The 25,665-nt window shown below is 47.5% G+C and overlaps 1 protein-coding gene across 1 annotated transcript in view; it reads right to left on the bottom strand.

Moving 5' to 3' along the window:
- The window catches only part of LOC141104764 (uncharacterized), a 40,265-nt gene continuing 14,600 nt past the window's right edge, over nucleotides 1-25,665 (bottom strand). Inside the window, 2 exon segments of the mRNA XM_073594479.1 lie at nucleotides 1-2,264; nucleotides 25,208-25,349. Coding sequence (XP_073450580.1) covers nucleotides 1-2,264; nucleotides 25,208-25,349 — 2,406 coding nt within the window.

Below are 25,665 nucleotides of genomic sequence, written 5' to 3'. Positions count from 1 at the left end.
TCATGAGAAAGATTGTTATCTCGTGTGACTTCTCTGATGTAGCACAAGGTTTCCCTTCTGAGTGAAAGATTTCCCGCACTCTGAGCATGAATAAGGACGTTCACCCGTGTGAATTCTCTGGTGTTTAATAAGGTCTCCTTTGATAATGAAACATTTCCCGCACTCTGAGCATGAACATGGATGCTCACCCGTGTGAATTCTCTGGTGTTGCACAAGGCTTCCTTTCCGAGCGAAAGATTTCCCGCACTCTGAGCATGAAAAAGGACGCTCACCTGTGTGAATCCTCTGGTGTTCATCACGGACGTTTTTCTGACTGAAAGACTTCCCGCACTGTGAGCATGAATAGGGACGCACCCCCGTGTGAATCTTCTTGTGTTCATCGAATGAAAATTTCCACCTGAAACATTTCCCACACTCCGAACATGAATAAGGACGCTCACCTGTGTGACCTCTCTGGTGTACATTAAGTTTTTCTTTTGTAATGAAACCTTTCCCGCACTCTGAGCATGAATAAGGACGCTCACCTGTGTGAACTCTGTGGTGTATATTAAGATTTACTTTCGTAAGGTAACCTTTCCCACACTCTGAGCATGAATAGGGACGCTCCCCCGTGTGAAGCTTCTGGTGTCTAATAAGATTTCTTTTATTAGGGAAACCTTTCCCGCACTCTGAACAAGAATAGGGCATCTCACCCGTGTGACATGTCTGGTGTGCAATAAGATTACTTTTGTCGGAGAAACATTTCCCGCACTCTGAACATGGAAAGGGACGTTCACCCGTGTGCATTCTAAGATGTTTAAGAAGGTGATTTTTCCGAAAGAAACGTTTCCCACACTCTGAACATGAATGGGGGCGCTCCCCCGTGTGAAGCTTCTGGTGTCTACTAAGACTGCTTTCACAAGTGAAACATTTCCCGCACTCTGAACATGGAAAGGGACGTTCACCTGTGTGCATTCTAAGATGTTTAAGTAGGTGATTTTTCCGAAAGAAACGTTTCCCACACTCTGAACATGAATAGGGGCGCTCACCTGTGTGAATCATCTGGTGTTTATTAAGATGTTTTTTCTCAGTGAAACCTTTCCCGCACACTGAGCATGAATAGGGAAACTCACCCGTGTGAAATATCTGGTGTGCAATAAGATTTTTTTTGTCGGCAAAACATTTCCCGCACTCTGAACATGAATAAGGACATTCACCTGTGTGACTTCTTTGGTGTATAAGGAGGATTCTTTTATCAGTGAAACATTTCCCGCACTCTGAACATGGAAAGGGACGCACACCCATGTGCATTCTAAGATGTTTAAGTAGGTGATTTTTCTGAAAGAAACATTTCCCACACTCTGAACATGAATGGGGGCGCTCCCCCGTGTGAAGCTTCTGGTGTCTACTAAGATTGCTTTCACGAGTGAAACATTTCCCGCACGCTGAACATGAATAGGGACGCTCACCCGTGTGAATTATCTGGTGTTGATCAAGATATTTTTTCTCAGTGAAACCTTTCCCGCACTCTGAACATGAAAAGGGCCTTACACCTGTGTGAATTGTCTGATGTTTAAGAAGGCTTTTTTTCTCAATGAAACCTTTCCCGCACTCTGAACATGAATAGGAACGTTCACCTGTGTGAATTGTCTGATGTGTAAGAAGTCTTTGTTTTCTAGTGAAACATTTCCCGCACTCTGAACAAGAAAAGGGGCGTTCACCAGTGTGAATTTTCTGATGTTCAAGAAGTTGTCCTTTCCTAATAAAACATTTCCCACACTCTGAACATGAAAAGGAACGCTCACCCGTGTGAATTATCTGGTGTTTATCAAGATATTTTTTCTCAGTGAAACCTTTCCCGCACTCTGAACAAGAAAAGGGGCGCTCACCAGTGTGAATTTTCTGATGTTCAAGAAGTTGTCCTTTCCTAATAAAACATTTCCCGCACTCTGAACATGAATAAGGACGCTCCCCAGTGTGACTGTACCAGTGTGTAAGAAGGTTTTGTTTACTAATGTAACATTTCCCGCACTCTGAACATGAATAGGGACGCTCAGCAGTGTGATTTTTCTTGTGTCTAAGAAGTGATCTCTTTTTTGTGAAAAGTTTCCCACACACTGAACATGACAATGAACTCTCTTCTGTGTGATCTCCTTCCTGCCCTGAAGAAGATTCCTCGGGAATAGACGGATCTATTAAAGTATTTCTACTGTGAGATCTTAGAGTCCTGGAATGTGATTTATCAGAAGATTCCTCAGACGTATTCCGCACATTATGGTCATCTGCTGAAAAATAATTTTACAATAAATGTTAGAAGAATTTTTGAAATTTTGTATTCAATGTCCCTTTACAGTGCGGTCCCCTTTATATCACTGTGCCCCTTTACATTACAGTGCCCCCCTCCCCCACAATCACAGCCCCCCATCACTGTGCCCCTTTACATCACAGTGCCCCCCTCCCCCACAATCACAGCCCCCCATCACTGTGCCCCTTTACATTACAGTGCCCCCCTCCCCCACAATCACAGCCCCCCATCACTGTGCCCCTTTACATCACAGTGCCCCCCTCCTGCAATCACAGCCCCCATCACAGTGCCCCTTGCAGTCATGGTCCCCCCATCACTGCCTCTTTAAATCTCTTCCTCCCCTGCACAGTCCTACCTTCAGTAGAGCAGAGGCAGTTATCAGCCCTCTGTGTCCTCTGCCGGGTCTCCCGCCCCACCGACAATGTCATCCAATCAGCAGGGCAGGGGGTGGGAGGAGCTGCAGATCTGAATGCTTGGTAATATGAAAAGACTCCCACTCTCTCTCCAGATCTCCTGCCCCCTTCCCTGCCGATTAAATGATATAGTCAGTGAGGTGAGAGGCCCGGGGGAGGGCACACAGGCTAAGTGTTATAAACGCACAGCATGAGGTGAGTGGTGACCGTGCTCTGTGATAGTCCTGTCCGGACTGCAGTCACCACTCACCTCCTGCTACGTGGACCGGTCATCAACAGGCCACGGACTGGTACTGGTCTGCAGATTGGGGACTCCTAGTCTACAATGTCTACACCTCATTTGTTGGGAACATGACGTTATATTGAGGAATGGAGATGGACCTTTCATATGGTGTACAGTATCTCCTCCTCATTTGTTGGGAACATGACATTATATTGAGGAATGGAGATGGACCTTTCATATGATGTACAGTATCTCCTCCTCATTTGTTGGGGACATGATGTTATATTGAGGAATAGAGATGGACCTTTCATATGGTGTACAGTATCTCCTCCTCATTTGTTGGGAACATGACATTATATTGAGGAATGGAGATGGACCTTTCATATGGTGTACAGTATCTCCTCCTCATTTGTTGGATACATGACATTATATTGAGGAATGGAGATGGACCTTTCATATGATGTACAGTATCTCCTCCTCATTTGTTGGGAACATGACATTATATTGAGGAATGGAGAGGAACATTTCATCTGATATGATACCTCATTAATTGGGAACATTGGTTAATATGGTAAATATAATTGGCATCTTCTGGTGAGGACTAGAGTTGATGCTTTCAAATGGTTTTCAGTACCCACAGCACATTGATGTTTTTACTATCAGCAGTTAAAGAGGAACTAAACCCTGATGGGTTTTACTTTCTCTTGGTTCCCTGCAAAGTAAAAGAATAATAGGCTAGTATGCATCGCATACTAGCCTATTATGTGCCACTTACCTGCAGTAGAAGCCCGGGATGTCACGCTGTCCCCACTGTGTAATCGCATCCATCTTCCATCCATGACACAAGCACTATAGAAATGACATGATCGTGCCCTTTCTTCAGTGCGCATGCACATATCAGTGGTGGGCCACCCATAGGGGGCGCAGGGGTGCCTCCCATCCAAAGCTACTCATCATAAAAAAATAAAATTAAATAAAAAATAAATACTGGCCCTTTAACTGTGTGCAGAGTGCCGGACACACAGCTGCTATGGGAAGCGTGATGTGTTTGCAATCACATGATTGAAAATAAGAAGCTCTATTGGCTTCCTTTAGAAAGTCCTCGGGGAGCTGAACTCTGCGCCCTGAACACTCCCTCTATAGCATTGTTCCCTGCTGTGATGTGTGATTGGCGGGTCCTGTGCCTTCACTTCCATTTCTCTGACTCACCCTGGCTGTCCGAAGGTGGATGACAGACGACTTGCTGTGAGTACGAGGGAGGAGGGGGGGACATCTAATGTAAAGGGGACTCTGATGGGGACATCCAATGTAAAGGGGACTCTGATGGGGACATCCAATGTAAAGGGGACTCTGATGGGGACATCCAATGTAAAGGGGACTCTGATGGGGACATGCAATGTAAAGGGGACTCTGATGGGGACATCTAATGTAAAGAGGGGCTCTGATGGTGACATCTAATGTAAAGGAGGACTCTGATGGGGACATTGAATGTAAAGGAGGACTCTGATGGGGACATCGAATGTAAAGGAGGACTCTGATGGGGACATTGAATGTAAAGGAGGACTCTGATGGGGACATTGAATGTAAAGGAGGACTCTGATGGGGACATTGAATGTAAAGGAGGACTCTGATGGGGACATCGAATGTAAAGGAGGACTCTGATGGGGACATCGAATGTAAAGGAGGACTCTGATGGGGACATTGAATGTAAAGGAGGACTCTGATGGGGACATTGAATGTAAAGGAGGACTCTGATGGGGACATCGAATGTAAAGGAGGACTCTGATGGGGACATCGAATGTAAAGGAGGACTCTGATGGGGACATTGAATGTAAAGGAGGACTCTGATGGGGACATCGAATGTAAAGGAGGACTCTGATGGGGACATCTAATGTAAAGGAGGACTCTGATGGGGACATTGAATGTAAAGGAGGACTCTGATGGGGACATTGAATGTAAAGGAGGACTCTAAAAGGGAGATCTAATGTAAAGGAGGACTCTGCTGGGGACATCTAATGTAAAGGAGGACTCTGCTGGGGACATCTAATGTAAAGGAGGACTCTGATGGTGACATCTAATGTAAAGGAGGACTCTGATGGTGACATCTAATGTAAAGGAGGACTCTGATCTGATGGTCACATCTAATGTAAAGGAGGACTCTGATCTGATGGTCACATCTAATGTAAAGGAGGACTCTGATGATTACATCTAATGTAAAGGAGGACTCTGATGATTACATCTAATGTAAAGGAGGACTCTGATGGTGACATCTAATGTAAAGGAGGACTCTGATCTGATGGTCACATCTACTGTAAAGAGGGACTCTGCTGGGGACATCTAATGTAAAGGAGGACTCTGATGATTACATCTAATGTAAAGGGGGTTCTACTGGAGACTAGGGATGAGCCGAACACCCCCCAGTTCAGTTTGCATCAGAACATTTGAACGGGCCGAAAGTTTGCGTGAACTTTCGAACCCCGTTAAAGTCTTTTGGACTTGAATGTGAGAAATCAAAAGTGCAAATTTTTAAGGCTAATATGCAAGTTATTGTCCTAAAAAGTGTTTGGGGACCCGGGTCCTGCCCCAGGGGACATGAATCAATGCAAAAAAAAGTTTTAAAAAAGGAAGTTTTTTCGGGAGCAGTGATTTTAATGATGCTTAAACACTTGAACACTGGGCACTTAAACTCCCTTAACCCCTTCCCACTGACCGTACGCACATCTGCGTACTCAGCTTTCGGGGGTTATACCGGGATGATGCCCGCAGCTGCAGGCATCATCCCAGTACCGTTGTTTAGAGCGGGCGATCGGCTATCCGAGTATAACAACCGATGCGGTTAGAAGCCGCTCGGCTGTTAAACCGGAGGAGCAGGAGGGGACACCCCCCCTCCCACCGTTCTTACCGGGCCTCCCGTGCGATCGGGAAGCCCGGTGTCCAATCGGCGGCCTTGGGCGGCTGGGGGCGGGCTGGAACGAAGCTGTGGGCGGCTTCGTTCCAGCCTTCTGAATGTAAACGCGGAAGCGACGTCATGATGTCACTTCCCGTTTACTCGGCTGCCAATGGCGCCAAATTTAAAAAAATACACAGTATTCAGAATCCCCGTTTTCGGCGATCTGAATACTGTGAAGTGCAAAGGAGGGATCGGGGGTCCCTTTATGGAGGTCCCGATCCCTCCATAAAGAGTACCTGTCACCACCTATTACTGTCACAAGGGATGTTTACATTCCTTGTGACAGTAATAAAATAAAAAAAAATAAAAAATGTTTTTTTTAAAATGCAATTTACAAGTATAAAAAAAATTTAAAGCGCCCCCGTCCCCGCAAGCTCGCGCAGCGAAGAAAACGCATACAGAAGTTGCGCCCGCATATGTAAACGGTGTTCAAATCACACATGTGAGATATCGCCGCGATTGTCAGAGCGAGAGCAATAATTCTAGCACTAGACCTCCTCTGTAACTCAAACCTGGAAAGCGTAAAAAAAAAATTTAAAGCGTTGCCTATGGAAATTCATAGCTACCATAGTTTGTCGCCATTCCACGAGTGCGTGCAATTATAAAGGGTGACATGTTTGGTATCTATTTACTCGGCGTAACATCATCTTTCACATTATACAAAAAAATTGGGGTAACTTTACTGTTTGGATTTTTTTTAAATTCATGAAAATGTCCCTTTTCCAAAAATTTGCGTTTAAAACACCGCTACACAAATACCGTGTGATATAAAATATTGCAACAATCTCCATTTTATTCTCTAGATTCTCTGCTAAAAAATATATATATAATGTTTGGGAACTCTAAGTAATTTTCTAGCAAAAAATACGGATTTTACCTTGTAAACACCACATTTCAAAAATAGGCTTAGTCATGAAAGGGTTACCAGACCAATTTTCAGCTTTCAGTGCTCTCACATTTTGAATGACAGTTATTCAGTCATGCAACATTGTATCTATATGACATTTTTGTCCTTTTTTTCACACAAATAGAGCTTTCTTTTGGTGGTAATTAATCACCGCTGGGTTCTTTATTTTTTGCGCTATAAAAGAAATAAGACCGAAAATTATGTAAAAAAAATGAATTTTTCTTCGTTTCTGTTATAAAATTTAGCAATTTAGTAATTTTTCTTCATATATTTTGGCCAAAATTTATACCGCTACATATCTTTTGGTAAAAATAACCCAAATCGGTGGATATTATTTGGTCTTTGTGAAAGTTATAGAGTCCAAAAGCTATGGTGCCAATATCTGAAAATTGATCACACCTGAAGTACTGATGGCCTATCTCATTTCTTGAGACCCTAAAATGACCCTTTTTTGGAAAGAAGACATTCCAAGGTATTTAGAAAGATGCATGATGAGTTTTTTGAAGTTGTCATTTTTTCCCACAATTCTTTGCAAAATCAAGATTTTTTTTTTAATTTTTTTTTTCACAAAATTGTCATATTATCAGGTTATTTCTCACACACAGCATATGCATACCACAAATTACACCCAAAAACACATTCTGCTATTACTCCCGAGTATGGCGATACCACATGTGTGAGACTTTTACACAGCATGGCCACATACAGAGGCCCAATATGCACGGAGCACCTTCAGGCGTTCTGGAGCACCTAGGCCAATTCTGACATTTCTCTCCTACATGTAAAAATCATCATTTATTTGCTAGAAAATTACATAGAACCCCAAAACATTATATATGTTTTTTTAGCAAAGACCCTAGAGAATACAATGGCGGTCGTTGCAACTTTTTATCTCACACGGTATTTGCGCAGCAATTTTTCGAACACTTTTTTTTGGAAAAAAGACAGTTTTGTGCTTAAAAAAAAAAACAATAAAATTAGCCCAATGTTTTTGCATAATGTGAAAGATGAAGTTATGCCGAGTAAATAGATACCTAACATGTCACCCTTCAAAATTGCAAACGCTCGTGGAATGGCACCAAACTTCGCTACATTTTTTACTGGTTACATGTTTTGAGTTACAGAGGAGGTCTAGGGCCAAAATTATTGCTCTCGCTCTTCCGATCGCAGTGATACCTCACATGTGTGGTTTGAACACCGTTTTCATATGTGGACGGGACTTACGTATGCGTTCGCTTCTGCATGCGAGCACACGAGAACAAAAACATTTTTTTTTTAATTTTATTGTTAATTTTACTTTATTTATTTTAGTTTGATGCTTTTTTCCAAAAAATTATTTTTTTGATCACTTTTATTCCTATTACAAGGAATGTAAACATCCCTTGTAATAGGAATATGGCATGACAGGCAGGGCTGGATTTGCCACAAGGCCACCGAGGCCAGGCCTCGGGGCGGCAGTGGTTCAGGGGCGGCGCTGCTCCTGCGGCGACTTTGCGGCCACCCGCCCCTTTCGGGCTGCCCGTTAAAGTCAATTAAGGGCACCGGTGCCCTTAGAAAAGATGGCCACGAGCCACCCACTACTGCGCATGCGCTGTTCCGAAGCAGCCGGGCTTGGGAAGGCTCATACGCGCTCGGCCAAGCGGCGCATGCGCAGTAGCGTGATTTTTGAAAAGATCGTAAAGCAATGTCATCGGTGCGGCGGCGGGGGAGAGATGACATCTCTCATTGCCCGCACCGCTGTTCCGCCCTCCTCCATCTGGTGGCAGCCAGGCAGCGTGGCAAGTGACATCTCCATTTGGTGGCAGCGTGGCAAGTGACATCTCCATCTGGTGGCAGCCAGGCAGCGTGGCAAGTGACATCTCCATCTGGTGGCAGCGTGGCAAGTGACATCTCCATCTGGTGGCAGCAAAGCAGTGTGGCAAGTGACATCTCCATCTGGTGGCAGACAGCATGGCAAGTGACATCTCTATCTGGTGGCAGCGTGGCAAGTGACATCTCCATCTGGTGGCAGCGTGGCAAGTGACATCCCCATCTGGTGGCAGGCGGCGTGGCAAGTGACATCTCCATCTGGTGGCAGGCAGCGTGGCAAGTGACATCTCCATCTGGTGGCAGGCAGCCTGGCAAGTGACATCTCCATCTGGTGGCAGGCAGCCTGGCAAGTGACATCTCCATCTGGTGGCAGGCAGCCTGGCAAGTGACATCTCCATCTGGTGGCAGGCAGCCTGGCAAGTGACATCTCCATCTGGAGGCAGACAGCCTGGCAAGTGACATCTCCATCTGGAGGCAGACAGCCTGGCAAGTGTCACTTGCCACGCTGCCACCAGATGGGGATGTCACTTGCCACGCTGCCACCAGATGGAGATGTCACTTGCCACGCTGCCACCAGATGGAGATGTCACTTGCCACGCTGCCACCAGATGGAGATGTCATCTCCATCTGGTGGCAGCGTGGCAAGTGACATCCCCATCTGGTGGCAGCATGGCAAGTGACATCCCCATCTGGTGGCAGCATGGCAAGTGACATCCCCATCTGGTGGCAGGCAGCGTGGCAAGTGACATCTCCATCTGGTGGCAGGCAGCGTGGCAAGTGACATCTCCATCTGGTGGCAGCCAGGCAGCGTGGCAAGTGACATCTCCATCTGGTGGCAGCCAGGCAGCGTGGCAAGTGACATCTCCATCTGGTGGCAGCCAGGCAGCGTGGCAAGTGACATCTCCATCTGGTGGCAGACAGCGTGGCAAGTGACATCTCCATCTGGCAGCATGGCAAGTGACATCCCCATCTGGTGGCAGGCAGCGTGGCAAGTGACATCTCCATCTGGTGGCAGGCAGCCTGGCAAGTAACATCTCCATCTGGTGGCAGGCAGCCTGGCAAGTGACATCTCCATCTGGTGGTAGGCAGCGTGGCAAGTGACATCTCCATCTGGTGGCAGCCAGGCCGTGTGGCAAGTGACATCTCCATCTGGTGGCAGACAGCGTGGCAAGTGACATCTCCATCTGGCAGCGTGGCAAGTGACATCCCCATCTGGTGGCAGCATGGCAAGTGACATCCCCATCTGGTGGCAGGCAGCGTGGCAAGTGACATCCCCATCTGGTGGCAGGCAGCCTGGCAAGTGACATCTCCATCTGGTGGCAGGCAGCCTGGCAAGTAACATCTCCATCTGGTGGCAGGCAGCCTGGCAAGTGACATCTCCATCTGGTGGCAGGCAGCGTGGCAAGTGACATCTCCATCTGGTGGCAGGCAGCGTGGCAAGTGACATCTCCATCTGGTGGCAGCCAGGCAGTGTGGCAAGTGACATCTCCATCTGGTGGCAGCCAGCGTGGCAAGTGACATCTCCATCTGGTGGCAGACAGCGTGGCAAGTGACATCTCCATCTGGTGGCAGCGTGGCAAGTGACATCCCCATCTGGTGGCAGCGTGGCAAGTGACATCCCCATCTGGTTGCAGCATGGCAAGTGACATCCCCATCTGGTGGCAGGCAGCGTGGCAAGTGACATCTCCATCTGGTGGCAGGCAGCGTGGCAAGTGACAAGTGATGGTGGCAAGTGACACGCTCAGGGCTCCCAATTATTCTGCATTATGGTGAGTTGAACTATTTCATTTTACATTACAATGTAATGATAGAAATAATGTGTTTCAATCATCCTGACACCATACCAACCATGGTGCCGGGGATGATTGAAACACTAACACCAGCCATTGCCCTGAAAAATTGCCCGCGAAAAATCCTTACCCCGCGTCCCTACCCTGAAGTATTTTTAGTCTGTACAATTAAAGCCAGTTATTTTCAGTGTTCTCATGTGTAGAGATATGTTTTTAATTGATCTATTGTAGCAGTCATCGATAAAGGATGAGAATGGTGGTGTGTGTGTGTGTGTGGGGGGGCAGCATTGAAGGGAGTAAATCCGGGCCTGATGACAGGTCCTCTTTACAGTGAGATATGGGGTCAATAAGACCCCACATCTCACCTCTAGGCTGGGAAGCCTGAAATAAAAAAAATAAAAAGATCCTGGCTTCAATCATAGCGGTGAGTCGGTAGAAGCACCTGAGGGCGGTGGGAGGGGGGAGTCCCCTCTCGCCTCCCGTAAGAATGATCAAGCAGTGGAACAGCCGCTATGATCATTCTTATGGTGTGGGGAATCGCCGGCTGAAAAAGTTGATATCTGAATGATGCCTGTAGCTGCACCCATGATTCAGATATCCCCGCACAAAGTCAAGGATATCGTATGATGGCAGGCGGGTGGGAAGTGGTTAAAAAGCATTTTCTTTTAACACAAAGTTGTCCATTTATACAATATTTCTAACACATAGCATGTACATACCAAAAATGACACCCCAAAATATATTCTCCTCCTCCTCCTGAGTACGGCAATACCACATGTGTGAGACTTCCACAGCCTGGCCACATACAGAGGGCAAGTACAGCCGAGTATGGCTTAGAATGGCAGAGTATGGCCAAGCATGGCCGAGTATGGCTGGGTATGGCTGAGTATGGCAGGGTATTGCAGGGTATGGCAGGGTATGGCTGGGTATCACCGAGTATTGCAGAGTATGGCTGGGTATGGCAGAGAATGGCTGAGTATGGCTGGGTATGGCAGAGAATGGCTGGGTATGGCTGGGTATTGCAGGGTATGGCTGGGTATTGCAGAGTATGGCTGGGTATGGCAGAGAATGGCTGAGTATGGCTGGGTATGGCAGAGAATGGCTGGGTATGGCTGGGTATTGCAGGGTATGGCTGGGTATTGCAGAGTATGGCTGGGTATTGCAGAGTATGGCTGGGTATTGCAGAGTATGGCTGGGTATGGCGGGGTATTGCAGAGTATTGCGGGGTATTGCAGAGTATTGCGGGGTATTGCAGAGTATGGCAGGGTATTGCAGAGTATGGCAGGGTATTGCAGAGTATGGCAGGGTATTGCAGAGTATGGCGGGGTATTGCAGAGTATGGCGGGGTATTGCAGAGTATGGCGGGGTATTGCAGAGTATGGCACGGTATTGCAGAGTATGGCACGGTATTGCAGGGTATGGCAGAGTATTGCAGAGTATTGCGGGGTATTGCAGAGTATGGCACGGTATTGCAGAGTATGGCACGGTATTGCAGGGTATGGCAGAGTATTGCAGAGTATTGCGGGGTATTGCAGAGTATGGCGGGGTATGGCAGAGTATGGCGGGGTATGGCAGAGTATGGCGGGGTATGGCAGAGTATGGCGGGGTATGGCAGAGTATTGCGGGGTATTGCAGAGCATTGCGGGGTATTGCAGAGCATTGCAGGGTATTGCAGAGCATGGGGGGATGGCTGAGCATGGATGGATGTGACTGCACTTGTCACAGAGCAGCGCTGTGGGCACTACACATCCAGGCCACAGCGCTGCTGCCATCCGATCCCTCCCCCTCTGTACCGATCGGTGCACAGAGGGGAGGGAGGAACCGGCGTCATGACATGACATGGTTTGTTTACATGTGATCATCCGTCATTTGACGGAGCGATCACATGGTAAACGGCCGCGATCCCCAGGGGGCGCGCGAGAGCAGGATTCTGTGAGGACATCACTGTACGCCCTCCCAGAGTTAAGCAACCGCCCTGTAGCCGTCATTCGGCTATGGGCCGGTTGTTAAGTGGTTAAAGTGAAAAAATAAAAGTGAAATATCCCTTTAAATATCGTGCCTAGGGGTGTCTATAGTATGCCTGTGGCGCATGTTTCCCGTGTTTAGAACAGTCCCTGCTCAAAATGACATTTCTAAAGGAAAAAAATAGGATTTTTTAAAACAGCTTACCTGTAAAATCCTTTTCTTTCGATGGACATCACGGGACACAGAGCCACGGTAATTACTGATGGGTTATATAGGTATCACTGGTGATTGGACACTGGCACACCCTATCAGGAAGTTCAACCCCCTATATAATCCCTCCCCTTGCAGGGATACCTCAGTTTTGTAGCCAAGCAATATAGTGTATTAGAAGAGGGGCGGGACCTCTGTGTCCCGTGATGTCCTTCGAAAGAAAAGGATTTTACAGGTAAGCTGTAATAAAAAATCCTATTTTCTTTCTCGAACATCACGGGACACAGAGCCTCAGTAATTACTGATGGGATGTCCCAGAGCAATGCTACCTGAGGGGGGGGAACCACGACCAAGTAGGGTGCAATCAGACCTGAGGACCCAGTACCGCTGCCTGCAGCACACTACGCCCAAAGGCGATATCCTCATGCCTTCTCACATCCACCTGATAAAATCTGGTGAATGAATGAACTGAAGACTGCGGTCTTGCAGATTTGAGCCATAGAGGCCCAGTAATGCACCACCCAAGAAGCACCAATAGCCCTTGTGGAATGTGCCCTGATCTGAAACGGAGGAATCTTCTGTTTCAAACCGTAAGCTTGGATGATCAATTGTCCAATCCATTTAGCAATGTTAGCTCTTGATGCTGCTTGTCCACTACTGGGACCTTCTGGCAGCACAAACAAAACATCCGTTTTGCGAATCTGAGCAGTTGCTTCCAGATAGACCTTGACTGCTCTTACTACATCCAAAGAATGTAGTGACCCTTCTTCCAGAGAACACGGATCTGGAAAAAAGGAAGGCAGAACAATGTCTTGGTTTAGATGAAAATCTGAAACCACCTTCGGTAAAAAAAACTAGGATGAGGGCGTAGTACCACTCTATCCTTGTGAACAATCAAATAAGGCTCCTTACAGGAAAGAGCTGCTAATTCTGATACTCTTCTAGCAGAAGAGATGGCTACCAGAAAAAATTAACTTCCTTGTCAGCAAGACCAAAGGAATCTGACGTATTGGTTCAAAAGGCTGTTTCTGTAACACAGCCAGGACCAAGTTCAAGTCCCACGGGTTTAGGGGCATCTTAACCGGAGGATTAAGCCGCGTCACCCCCTGCATAAAGTTTCAGGCCAAAGAATGCGAAGCAAGTGGCCGTTGAAATAATACTGATAAAGCCGAGACCTGGCCCTTGATGGTACTCAAGGCCAGCTTCATCTCTGATCCCAATTGTAGAAAATCACATATTTTCTGGGATGCCAACCCCTGGATTCACACCAGGATATATAAGCTTTCCAGATTCTCTGATAAATCATTCTGGAAGCTGGCTTCCCTTGCATTGATCAAGGTAGATACCACAGGACCTGAAAGTCCACGATTCTTCAGCACGTGGGTCTCAATAGCCAAACCGTCAAATTTAGCATTTGTAAGGCAGGATGGAACACTGGACCTTGAGATAACAGGTCTGGGCGTACCGGTAAGGTCCACGGGGAACCCACCATCCCCCTTACTATTTCTGCATACCAAGTCCTTCTGGGCCAAGCGGGGGCCACCAGAAGTACCGACTTCCTTTCCAGCCTGATCCTGCGAAGGAGTCGTGGCAGTAGCAGAATAGGCAGGAATGCATAAATCGGTGAGAACCGATGCCACGGAATCACCAACACATCCATCCCGCATGCAAGAGGATCTCTTGTTCTTGCCACAAATCTGTCTATCTTTTTGTTGAATCAGGATGCAAAGAGATCTACATCTGGAACCCCCCATCTTTGGCATATGGCCCAAAAGACGTCGGGAAGCAGAGACCATTCCCCTAGGAGTAACTGCTGGCGATAGTCCCTGCCAGTTTTCTATCCCTGCAATGAAAAAACTGCCGATATGCATGGCACCTGCATCTCTGCCCAGGCTAAGATCTGAATAACCTCCTTTTGAGCAGCTCGGCTCCGGATTCCTCCCTGATGATTGACATAAGCCACTGCTGTGGCATTGTCGGACTGGATCCTGACCGGCCAACCCTGTAGCCTGATAGTCCAGGCTTTTAGGACTAGATATACCACACGGATCTCCAGAATGTTGATGGTTAGGGTCCTCCGGTCTCAGACCATCGCCCCTGAATCGCAGACTGTTCCAGAACTGCTTCCCAACCTGACAGACTGGCATCTGTTGTTACCACCGTCCAGGTAACCGGTAGAAAGGATTTCCCCTTCTGCAGGTTTTCAGGTATGAGCCACCAATTGAGGCTCTGATGCACCGCATGCGACAGGTGCATCGGAAAGTCTAATGCCTGAACCTTCTTGTTCCAGGTCGACAGAATACTGTGTTGCAGCATTCTTGAATGAAACTGAGCATAGGGAACTGCTTCGAATGAAGCCACCATCTTCCCTAGTAGCCTCATACAAAGGCGGACAGAGGGACCCTTCTTGGTCCTGACTGCCAGAATCAGCTCTCTCAAAGCAGTGATCTTTGCCTGGGGTAGAAACATTTTCTCCTGGCTTGTATCTATAATCAGACCTAAATACTCCAGTCTTTTTACTGGTTTTAGGAAAGACTTTTCTAGGTTGAGGATCCAACCCAGGTGTTCTAGATACCTGACTGTGGTCCTTAAGTTTCCATTCAAAGAGGCTACCGACCGGTCTATCAAGAGCAGGTCGTCTAGGTACGCTATGACAGCTATACCCTGAGCCCTTAATCTGGCCAGAGGAGGAGCCAAGATCTTTGTGAACACTCGAGGTGCAGTGGCTAGCCTGAAAGGCAGAGCCACAAACTGGAAACGGCGCCCTCCTACCTCGAAGCGCAGAAACTTCTGATGAGCAGGGAAAATGGGCACATGCAGATATGCATCTCTGATGTCTATTGATGCCAGAAATTCTCCTCCCTGCAGGGTGGGAACTACTGATTCCATGCGGAAGGATTAAATCCTTAGGAATCGGTACAGATCCCTTAAATCCAGAATGGGTCTGACATCCCCATTTGGCTTTTGGACCGTAAAAAGGTTGGAATAGAAGCCCAATCCCTGGTCCTTTGCGGGAACTATCATAATGACCTCCTGCGACAAAAGTCGCTCTAACGCTAGAAGGAGCGACTGCTTCTTCTCTGGGTCTCTGGGGACACTTGATCTGAGGAACCGAGGAGAGGGAAATTCCTGAAACTCCAGCTTGTACCCTAAGCTTACCGTGGAGATTACCCATCTGTCCTGGAAATCCTCCTGTCAGAGCCCTGAGAACTGTCGCAGTCTTCCCCCCACTCGAGTGAGCGGGGGCGCCCCCTCATGCAGAGGTCTTAGTGTTTTGCCTAGTAGGCTTCTTCCCCCAGGACTTCTTTTGTCCCTGGGGTTGACTCTTGTCTCAGAACCCAGATGGATGTGGCCGTCGAGACTGCCTGGAGGCTGAAGCCCCTGGCGCTGGGGAAAGAGTCCGTTTGAAAGAGGGACGCTTACTCTTCTTCTTGACAGGTAAGAGAGTGCTTTTCCCACAAGAGATTCTCTTGATATAGTTATCCAAGTCTTCTCCAAACAACCTTGCACCACGAAATAGAAACCCAGCCAGCAGCTTCTTACATGGTGCTTCGGCTGACCAATCTTTCAACCATAGGATTCTACGTATATGCACCAACCCCAGTGAAAGACGGGAGGTTTGCACGATAGAATCTCTAATGGCGTCAACCACAAAGCATTAGGCCGCTGGAAGGTTAGCAAACCCCTGGGCCTGCTGTTCAGGTAATACTTTGATGACCTGCTTAACATGGTCTCTTAAGTATTGACAGACTCCAATCGCTGCTACTGCAGGTTGGGGCACTGATCCTGCTAAGGAAAAAACATCCTTCAATAAGGATTCCATCTTTTTATCCACAGGATCCCTGAGCATCTGAGCATTGTCTACAGGACAAGTCAGACTACTATTTACAGAGGAAATGGCCGCATCAATGGCTGGCATTCCCCACATCTTAATAAATTTTTCTTCCATAGGATAAAGTGTTGAAAACTTTTCCGGTGGAAGAAAACGTTTGTCTGGGTGTTCCCACTCAGAATAAAGGAGCTTTTCAAGTAATTTGTGAACAGGAAAAGCATGTGCTGCTTAAGCAGAAGAGGATTCTTTAACAGTTTCAGGTACGGGCAACTTAAATGTGGAGCGGACTAATCCAGTAAGGATCTGCACTAAGACTTTCTCCTCTTGGGAAGTCGCAGAGGGTCCCTCTCCACCTGATTCCTCCGAAGAGGAATCATCCGTCCCATCCCGATCCTCTGAAAGGGATTCATCTCCTTTATCCCAGAACTCCTCTTCCTGAGGGTCTTGGGGAACAGAGGAAGGCCTAGTGCGTTTTCTTCTACTGAGTGAAGACGTAATCACGCCCATTAATCTTTCCTCTAGACCATTAATGGTTGAGGAAAAAACCTGAGTGGGAGTCTAAGCACTCTGTGCTGACGTCCCGCCCCCCCCCCCCCCCTCTACCACCCCCCCTCGAGTTTTGAAAAAAACAAGCACTTCCCGCGCTGGCCGACTCTCCTGTAATACTATGGAGGAAGGCTGGGGGAGGGGGAGGAGGGAGAGAAGCTGGTAGTGAAGACCTGCCTAAACAGCAATGGTCAGAAATGGTGGCCTGAGGCAGCAGTGCCCGAGTGGTATAACCACTTTCTAGACCCCTGTGGCCTTTCTCTAGCCTGGGGGGAACATTCAAACATGAGAAATCCCCCCTTCCATCCTACCTTTGCAGCCGGCCTGAGACGCTGGGAGACATGTGCAGCGATGAACACTGAGACAGAAACATCAAGCATGTGAAGGTATGTGCTCTTGGCAGCCCCCGGTGATCACAATAGGCCTAGCATGCATTTACATTAAAGGAGAAACCTACTAGAATTAGAAAATTCTGTGGAATCTCCTCTTACCTTATCCAGCCGCAGGGTTCAGTTTACACAGACCCAATCTTCACCTCTCACGGTGGGCTCCGTTTGAAAAAACCATCAGAGACTGGGGCCCCCTATGAATAGGGGGATCCTGCAGTTCTGGGCCCGTAAAGCACCCAGCCAGAAATTAGGAGGTTTAAAGCCATTTTCTGATCTGCGGGGTCCAGCTCTCTAAAAAGAGAAGCATTACAGGTAAAACCTCGTTTCTTCGGACACGAGGCCCGGGTACCATCCAATTCGGCCTAGAAAGGACACTTTGAATGGATCTGGTCTGCCTGGCTTGCCCCAGTATAGGATCTTAGGATATTCCCTTTGGAGCTCAGCACAGGACATCTTTACACGTCCATCACCTAAGACACTGGCGTAAAAACTGAGGTATCCCTGCAAGGGGAGGGATTATATAGGGGGTTGAACTTCCTGATTAGGGTGTGACCAGTGTCCAATCACCTAGTGATACCTATATAACCCATCAGTAATTACTGAGGCTCTGTGTCCCGTGATGTTCGAGAAAGAAAGTCATTTAAAACTGCTTGCGGCTTTAATGTCACGTCTGGTCCCGGCAATATGGATGAAAATCATTGAGAACCCCCCACAGCCCATTACCAGCCCCTTTGGGTCTTGTATAGATATTAAGGGGAACCCCACCCTGCACCAAAATAAAAAAAAGGAAAGGCATTGGGCTTCCAGGCCCTATATACTCTGAACAGCAGTATACAGGCGGTGCAAGCAAGATAGGGACTGTAGGTTTGTTCTTAAGTAGAATCTGTTTGTAATTTTGAACTGGTACATTCTTTATGTGTAGCTCCAGCCAAAAAATCTATTTTTAAGCTTTTTGGAAAACATAGGGAAGGATTATCACCCCTGTAACATTTGTTTTGCTGTCTGTGCACCTGTTCAGAAGATTTCACCTCACTTTCTGTCCCAATGACAATTGGATTTTGAAAATTTGGGGTTTTTAGTGAAACAAGGAACTCTTACAGGAGAGAATTTCCCTTCCTAGGGGTAGATTTCCTCTCACTTCCTATTGTCTCCTTCCGTTTGCAAGTAGGAGTTGTTTGTAAGTTGGATGTTTGAAAGTAGGGGCCTGCCTTATATACTCTGCAGAAATTTGGGCCTTAGGTGTTGGTGTTGCCACAACACTGTAAGCCCTCACAGTTACTCTTGGTGGGCGCAGGAACGGGCCCTGCTGTGAAATATTAGATCAAGAATAGTAATTACATGCCCCTGTTGAACAGGGTCAGAAAAATTGGGCCTTTGGTGGTGGACGGTGTGGTGGTGTTGCCACAACACTGTAAGGCCTCACAGTAATGCCCCGTACACACGGTCGGACATTGATCGGACATTCCGACAACAAAATCCTAGGATTTTTTCTGACGGATGTTGGCTCAAACTTGTCTTGCATACACATGGTCACACAAAGTTGTCGGAAAATCCGATCGCTCTGAACGTGGTGACGTAAAACACGTACGTTGGGACTATAAACGGGGCAGTAGCCAATAGCTTTCATCTCTTTATTTATTCTGAGCATGCGTGGCACTTTGTGCGTCGGATTTGCATACACACGATCGGAAATTCCGACAACGGATTTTGTTGTCGGAAAATTTTATAGCCTGCTCTCAAACTTTGTGTGTCGGAAAATCTGATGGAAAATGTGTGATGGAGCCTACACACAGTCGGAATTTCCGACAACAAGGTCCTATCACATATTTTCCATCGGAAAATCCGACCGTGTGTACGGGGCATTACTCTTGGTGGGTTCAGGAACATGCCCTGCTGTGAAATATTAGATCAAGAATAGTAATTATATGCCCCTGTTGAACAGGGTCAGAAAAATTGGGCCTTTGGTGGAGGACGGTGTGGTGGTGTTGCCACAACACTGTAAGGCCTCACAGTTACTCTTGGTGGGCCCAGGAACGGGCCCTGCTGTGAAATATTAGATCAAGAATTGTAATTACATGCCCCTGTTAAACAGGGGCTGAAAAATTGGGCCTAAGGCACTGGTGCCACAGCACTGCAACCCCTCACAGATACTCTAGTTGGAGCGCAGGAATGAGCCCTGCTGCAAAGTATTGCATCAAAAATTGTAATTACATGCCCATGTTAAACAGGAGCAGAAAAATTGGGTCTTAGCCACTGGTGCTGGTGCCACAACACTGCAACCTCTCACAGACACTATTTGGAGCGCAGGAATGAGCCCTGCTGCAAAGTATTGCATCAAAAATTGTAATTACACACCCCTGTTAAACAGGAGCAGAAAAATTGGGCCTTAGCCACTGGTGGCGGTGCCCAGAACCAAAAATGTTCTTACAAACTATCAGCATGAACATTGAGGAGGAAGAGGATGGTCACTCAGCATAACAGGATAGTCACTCAGCATCAGCATAGGCAGTCTTGAAGGGATCTCACATTAAAAAAATAAATTTTGGTTACATCAGCATCAGGTGCTTGGTAGCTGGTGATCCAAGACTGATTCAATTTTATGAAGGTCAGCCGATCGACCGATTCGGTGGACAGGCGCACCCTGCGATAGGTTAGAAAGAACGCTGATGCAGGACAGGCCAGTAGCTCAATTTCATACTGTGCAAGCTCTGGCCAGTGATCCATCCTCAAGACCCAGTAACCCAGAGGATTTTCGGTGGGAAAGGTGTCCAAGTCTGATCTTGCCCCTAGGTATTCCTGCACCATGTGAATCAGACGCTGGCGATGGTTGCTGGAACCGATCATACCTTGGGGCTGCGGACTAAAAAATTGTCTGAACGCATCGGTCAGATGGCCACCTTCTCCACCGCTCCTTCTGTGACTGACCGAAGCCTCAGCAACACGTTGTCCAGGAGGACCAGGAAATCGTAACCTCACAGGCTCTGGAAACGCGTTGCACAAACCTCTCTGCAAGGCATCCAGAAGATGTTTCATCCTCTGCTCCCTCTGCGATGGCAAGATAAGGTCCGCAACCTTACCCTTGTAACGTGGATCAAGGAGGGTTGCCAGCCAGTAATGATCCCTCTCCTTGATACTACGAATACGAGAATGCTTCCGCAGGCTTTGCAGGATCAGGGAGGCCATGCAGCGTAGGTTTGCTGAGGCATTCGGTCGGGAGTCCTCTGGGTCACTAAGGATGACATGATCTGCAGCCACCTTCTCCCAGCCACGTACAAGTCCATGGGTTTCTTTGGACTGTAAACGATCCCTTGAAGACTGCTGCTGATGCTGAGTGCCAGGCTCCACCTCCATACTGTCACAATCCTCCTCCTTCTCGTCCTCTTCCTGTGGGATTGGCAGGCACGCAGGAACAGTGTCTGGATAAAGGGGGCCTTGAGAGGTAAGGAAGTCCTCCTCTTCCTGCCTCTGTTCTGCCTCAAGTGCCCTGTCCATTGTTCCACGCAGTGTGTGCTCCAACAGGTGGACAAGAGGGACAGTGTCACTGATGCATGCACTGTCACTGCTCACCGTCCTCGTGGCCTCCTCAAATGGTGACAGGACAGTGCATGCATCCCTGATCATGGCCCACTGGTGTGGGAAAAAAAACAAGCTCCCCTGACCCTGTCCTGGTGCCATAGTCGCACAGGTACTCATTGATGGCCCTCTGCTGCGTGTGCAGCCGCTGCAGCATGGCCAACGTTGAGTTCCACCTGGTGGACATGTCACAGATTAGGCGGTTCTTGGGCAGGTTAAATTCCTTTTGGAGGTCACCCAGCCAAGCACTGGCATTATATGACCGGCGGAAATGCACACAGACTTTCCTCACCTGCCTCAGGATATCCTGTAAGCCCGGGTACCTGCCCAAGAACCGCTGCACCACCAAGTTAAGGATGTGAGCCAAACAGGGCACATGGGTCAGTTGTCCCTGTCAGGGGGCGGAGAGGAGGTTGGTGCCATTGTCGCAAACCACCATTTCTGGCTTAAGCTGGTGTGGCGTCAACCACGTCTGAACCTGCCCCTGCAGAGCTGACAGAATCTCTGCCCCAGTGTGGCTCCTGTCCCCCAAGCACACCAGCTCAAACACCGCATGGCATCTTTTTGCCTGCGTGCTTGCGTAGCCCCTTGAACGCCTACGGAGCACCGCTGGTTCCGAGGACAAATCAGCACAGGAAGAGGCCATTTAGGAAGAAGAAGAGGAGGGGTGGAGGAGAGAGGTGTGGCGGAATCACCACTAGTAGAATTTTGGAGGCGTGGTGGTGGAACAACCTCCAACACTACTGCCCTTCCCAGCTGCCAGAAGAGTCACCCAGTGCGCAGTGAAAGATAGGTAACATCCCTGTCCATGTCTGCTGGACCATGAATCAGCAGTAATATGCACCTTACCACTGACCGCCCTGTCCAGCAAGGCATGGACATTGCCTTCCACATGCCGGTAGAGAGCCGGAATTGCCTTCTGTGAAAAAAAGTGAAGTTTGGGAACCTGCCACCGAGGTACCACACATTCCACAAACTCACGGAAGGGGGCAGAGTCTACCAACTGAAAAGGCAGCAATTGAAGTGATAGCAATTTAGCCAAGCTAGCATTCAACCGCTGGGCATGTGGATGGCTGGGAGCGAACTTCTTTTGCCGGTGCAGCAACTGGGGTAGGGAAATCTGCCTGCTAGAATCTGACGTTGGTGTACCGATAGCAGATTTCCCGCAAGTACTTGGCAGTGGCACACCTAATTCTACACCTTCATTCCTCTCAGTGCAGGTTTCTGAGAGGACTGTAAGTATAGTGGGGTTGGAGATCCCAGCTGATGAGGAGGAGCAAGGAGAGGTCCACCTTGTTCTTTGGTGTGGGTCTTTTACGTAGTTTTGCCAAATGGCTGCATGGGAGCTTGACATATGTCTGATTAAGCATGTGGTGTCCAAGCGCTTGCTGTCTAGTCCATGCTTGATACGCTTCAGACATATGTTGCAAATAGCAACGGTGCGATCTGCTGCACACATCTCAAAAAAGGCCCACACCGAAGAACTTTTGGAATAACGCGCAGAGTCACCAGCTCCCTGCACTTGCGGAGCTCTGCGGTGTGATGCAGTCGGTTGGCTGCCCTTAAGCTGGCCGCTGGAGGGCATCCTGCCTGGTTGGAGATGTGCCTCTTCCTTCTCCTCTCTCCTATCAGGCACCCAGGTAGAGTCGGTGAGCTCATCATCCCCTCCCTCCTCATCACTGGGGCAAACCTGGCAGTATGCTGCGACTAGGGGAACATGACTGCCAATTTGTTGTCCTTCTTGGGCAACCCCTCTCTCTGGGCTCAGGTTGCTGCCTTCCTCAAGCTGGGTACCATCATCGGAGCCCTCAAAACGCTGCGCATCCTCCTGCAGCATGTACCCAAAACTGTGGTCGAACAGTTCGGGGGACTCCTCCGGTGGGACTAGGGAAGGAGTAACTGATGATGACCTCGAGTCCAAGGAATAGGCCACTTTGGCACCTGCATTGGCAGCCAAGGTAGCCTGGGTGACAAAGGATGAGGAGGATGAGGACGGCTTGGTCATCCACTCTACAAACTCTTCGGCATGTTGTGGATCAACATGGCCAGCTGCCGAGAAAAAGGACAAGCATGCCCCATGGCCATGTGCTGATGAGGATGCACCTTGTCCACGACCAGCACTGTTGCCTCTAGACAAAGAGCCTGCTTGCCCTCTTTTATTGACCTGTGACTGTCTGCCTCTCCTTGTTGGCCTTCCAGACATACTGTCTTTGATGTATTGGAATAGGTACACAAGGAATGGCCTGCAGTGAGATGTAGCTGCACAAAGCTGGAATGTATATATACTAATTATACTGCAGCTAGCTGAAGCGCCTGCCTGCCTGTAGTATTATTAGAAAGAGAACACCAACAATTGTCTGCAGTTAGCTTTAGTTGCACACTGTGCACAGGATACAGTAGACTGACTGAAAATACTGCAGCTGCCTGCCTGTAAGTATATTAGGAAGAGAATAACAGGAACAGATCTAGCTAAACTGAATACAGTGTATATATATATATATATGTATATTATATATATATATATATATATATATATATATATATATATATATATATACACATACACACACACACACAACACCTGAGATGCATATATATACACACACAATACACTGACTGAAAATACTGCAGCTGCCTGCCTGAGGTATTATTAGGAAGAGAACACCAGCAATTGGCTGCAGTTAGCTTTAGTTGCACACTGCGCACAGGATACAGTACACTGACTGAAAATACTGCAGCTCCCTGCCTGAGGTATTATCGGAAAGAGAACACCAGCAATTGTCTGCAGTTAGCTTTAGTTGCACACTGTGCACAGTACACTGACTGAAAATACTGTAGCTGACTGCCTGAGGTATTATTATATAGAGAACACCAGCAATTGTCTGTAGTTAGCTTTAGTTGCACATTGTGCACAGGATACAGTACACTGACTGAAAATACTGCAGCTGCCTGCCCGAGGTATTATTAGAAAGAGAACACCAGCAATTGTCTGCAGTTAGCTTTAGTTGCACACTGCGCACGATACAGTACACTGACTGAAAATACTGCAGCTGCCAGCCTGTAAGTATATTAGAAAGAGAATAACAGGAACGAATCTAGCTAAACTGAAAATATATATATAAAGAAAAAGTCCAAAGGGTTGCTGCACTTAAAAACCTTTGGCTGCTTTCCAGACGAAATCATGGCAATAAATGCCTATACAATACAGATATGAATGGATCCATTCATATCTGTATTGTATAGGCATTTATTGCCATGATATAGTATGGGGCATGTACTAAATCCCCTGAGCCATGATTGGCAAAAGGCACCCTTTCTTTGGCCAATTATGGCTCTCTGTGCTGACAGCGCTGTGATTGTCCAAAGCATGCGGGTCATAGTGCATGCTTGGCCAATCATCAGCCAGCAATGCACTGCGATGCCACAGTGAATTATTGGCCGTGACGCGCCACTCTAATTTGTCGCGAACGGCCCATAATGTTCGTAATACGTTCGACTTGAACTCGAAGCTCATCCCTACTGGGGACATCTAATTTTTAGGGGATGCTGATTGGGATACCTGATGTAAAAGGGGGCACCTGTTGTAAAGGGAGACTTTGACTGGGACATCTGATGTAAAAAGGGGGCTCTGAGGAGGACTCCTTATGTTAAGTGGTTTTATTTTCTTTTACTTGATATGTGGATGTGATTGGCCTACTGTGACGAGCACAGTGAGGCTGCATATGATGGGCACAGTGAGGCTGCATATGACGGGCACAGTGAGGCTGCATATAACGGGCACAGTGAGGCTGCATATGATGGGCACAGCGAGGCTGCATATGATGAGCACAGTAAGGCTGCATATGACAGGCACAGTGAGGCTGCATATGACGGGCACAGTGAGGCTGCATATGATGGGCACAGTTGTTTCTAGCAGTAATGATACATAATCACCTGATAAATGGCTATTTACAGTCCTGCATTACTAACAGTTTAATTTTTCAGTTTGTTTGCGCCCCCCCAAAAATGTTGAGCACCAGCCGCCACTGCTGTATATGATTACAAACATTTTAGAATGTTGATCTGGGAAGTTATCTGATTGCCTTTTCGGATCAGGAAAGAACATTTTTAAACTAAAGAAAATGAGGCCGAGCTTTATATGGTTATTCTGTCTTCCTCTGTAAAAACTACTGCTTCAAAATTTTAAGTTTTCTCCTGGGTGAATTCAGTAGACATAGACCTTTTCTCCTCTGATGTAACAATGTAAATACAAACTTTATACTCATAGAAGTAATATAATAATGGAAACTGGTTCTATATTTAGTGCTTTTACTTACTTGTGTCTATATGTAGAGCAGATTCCTCCTGTTTACTTTCCATAGTCATCTCCCCCTCCTCCATAGACTGCTGATCTCCACTCACCAACCTCTCTTCTTCTTCCTCTTTATCCTCAACTTTGATGTCTTTCAGTTCTTCGCCCTAAACCCCAAAGATGGTAGAATACATTGGTAAAATAAAACAAGAGACTACACAGAAGAATATCCTCTCATAAATGCAGGGCTTTTTTTCAGGGGCAACTTGGTGGAACTCAGTTCCACTACCTCTGGCTCAGACTCTTTGGTGCCTGCTCACCACAATCACTTGTAATCACAGAAGTCTGGTTTCTGCGTTTACGTAAGTGACAGCTCTGCACTCTGTATGTAATGCAATCCTGGTATTTAATGCCCCTTTAAGACCCTCCTACTGTTTTCTTAAAATATGTCTGAACACACTATTTGATGTGATTTTGTTGGGT

This window comes from Aquarana catesbeiana, linkage group LG08 (assembly GCF_042186555.1).
Source record: "Aquarana catesbeiana isolate 2022-GZ linkage group LG08, ASM4218655v1, whole genome shotgun sequence".
Classification (NCBI taxonomy): domain Eukaryota; kingdom Metazoa; phylum Chordata; class Amphibia; order Anura; family Ranidae; genus Aquarana; species Aquarana catesbeiana.
Note: the sequence above shows the minus strand (reverse complement) of the source record. Positions and strands in the feature narration are given on the sequence as shown.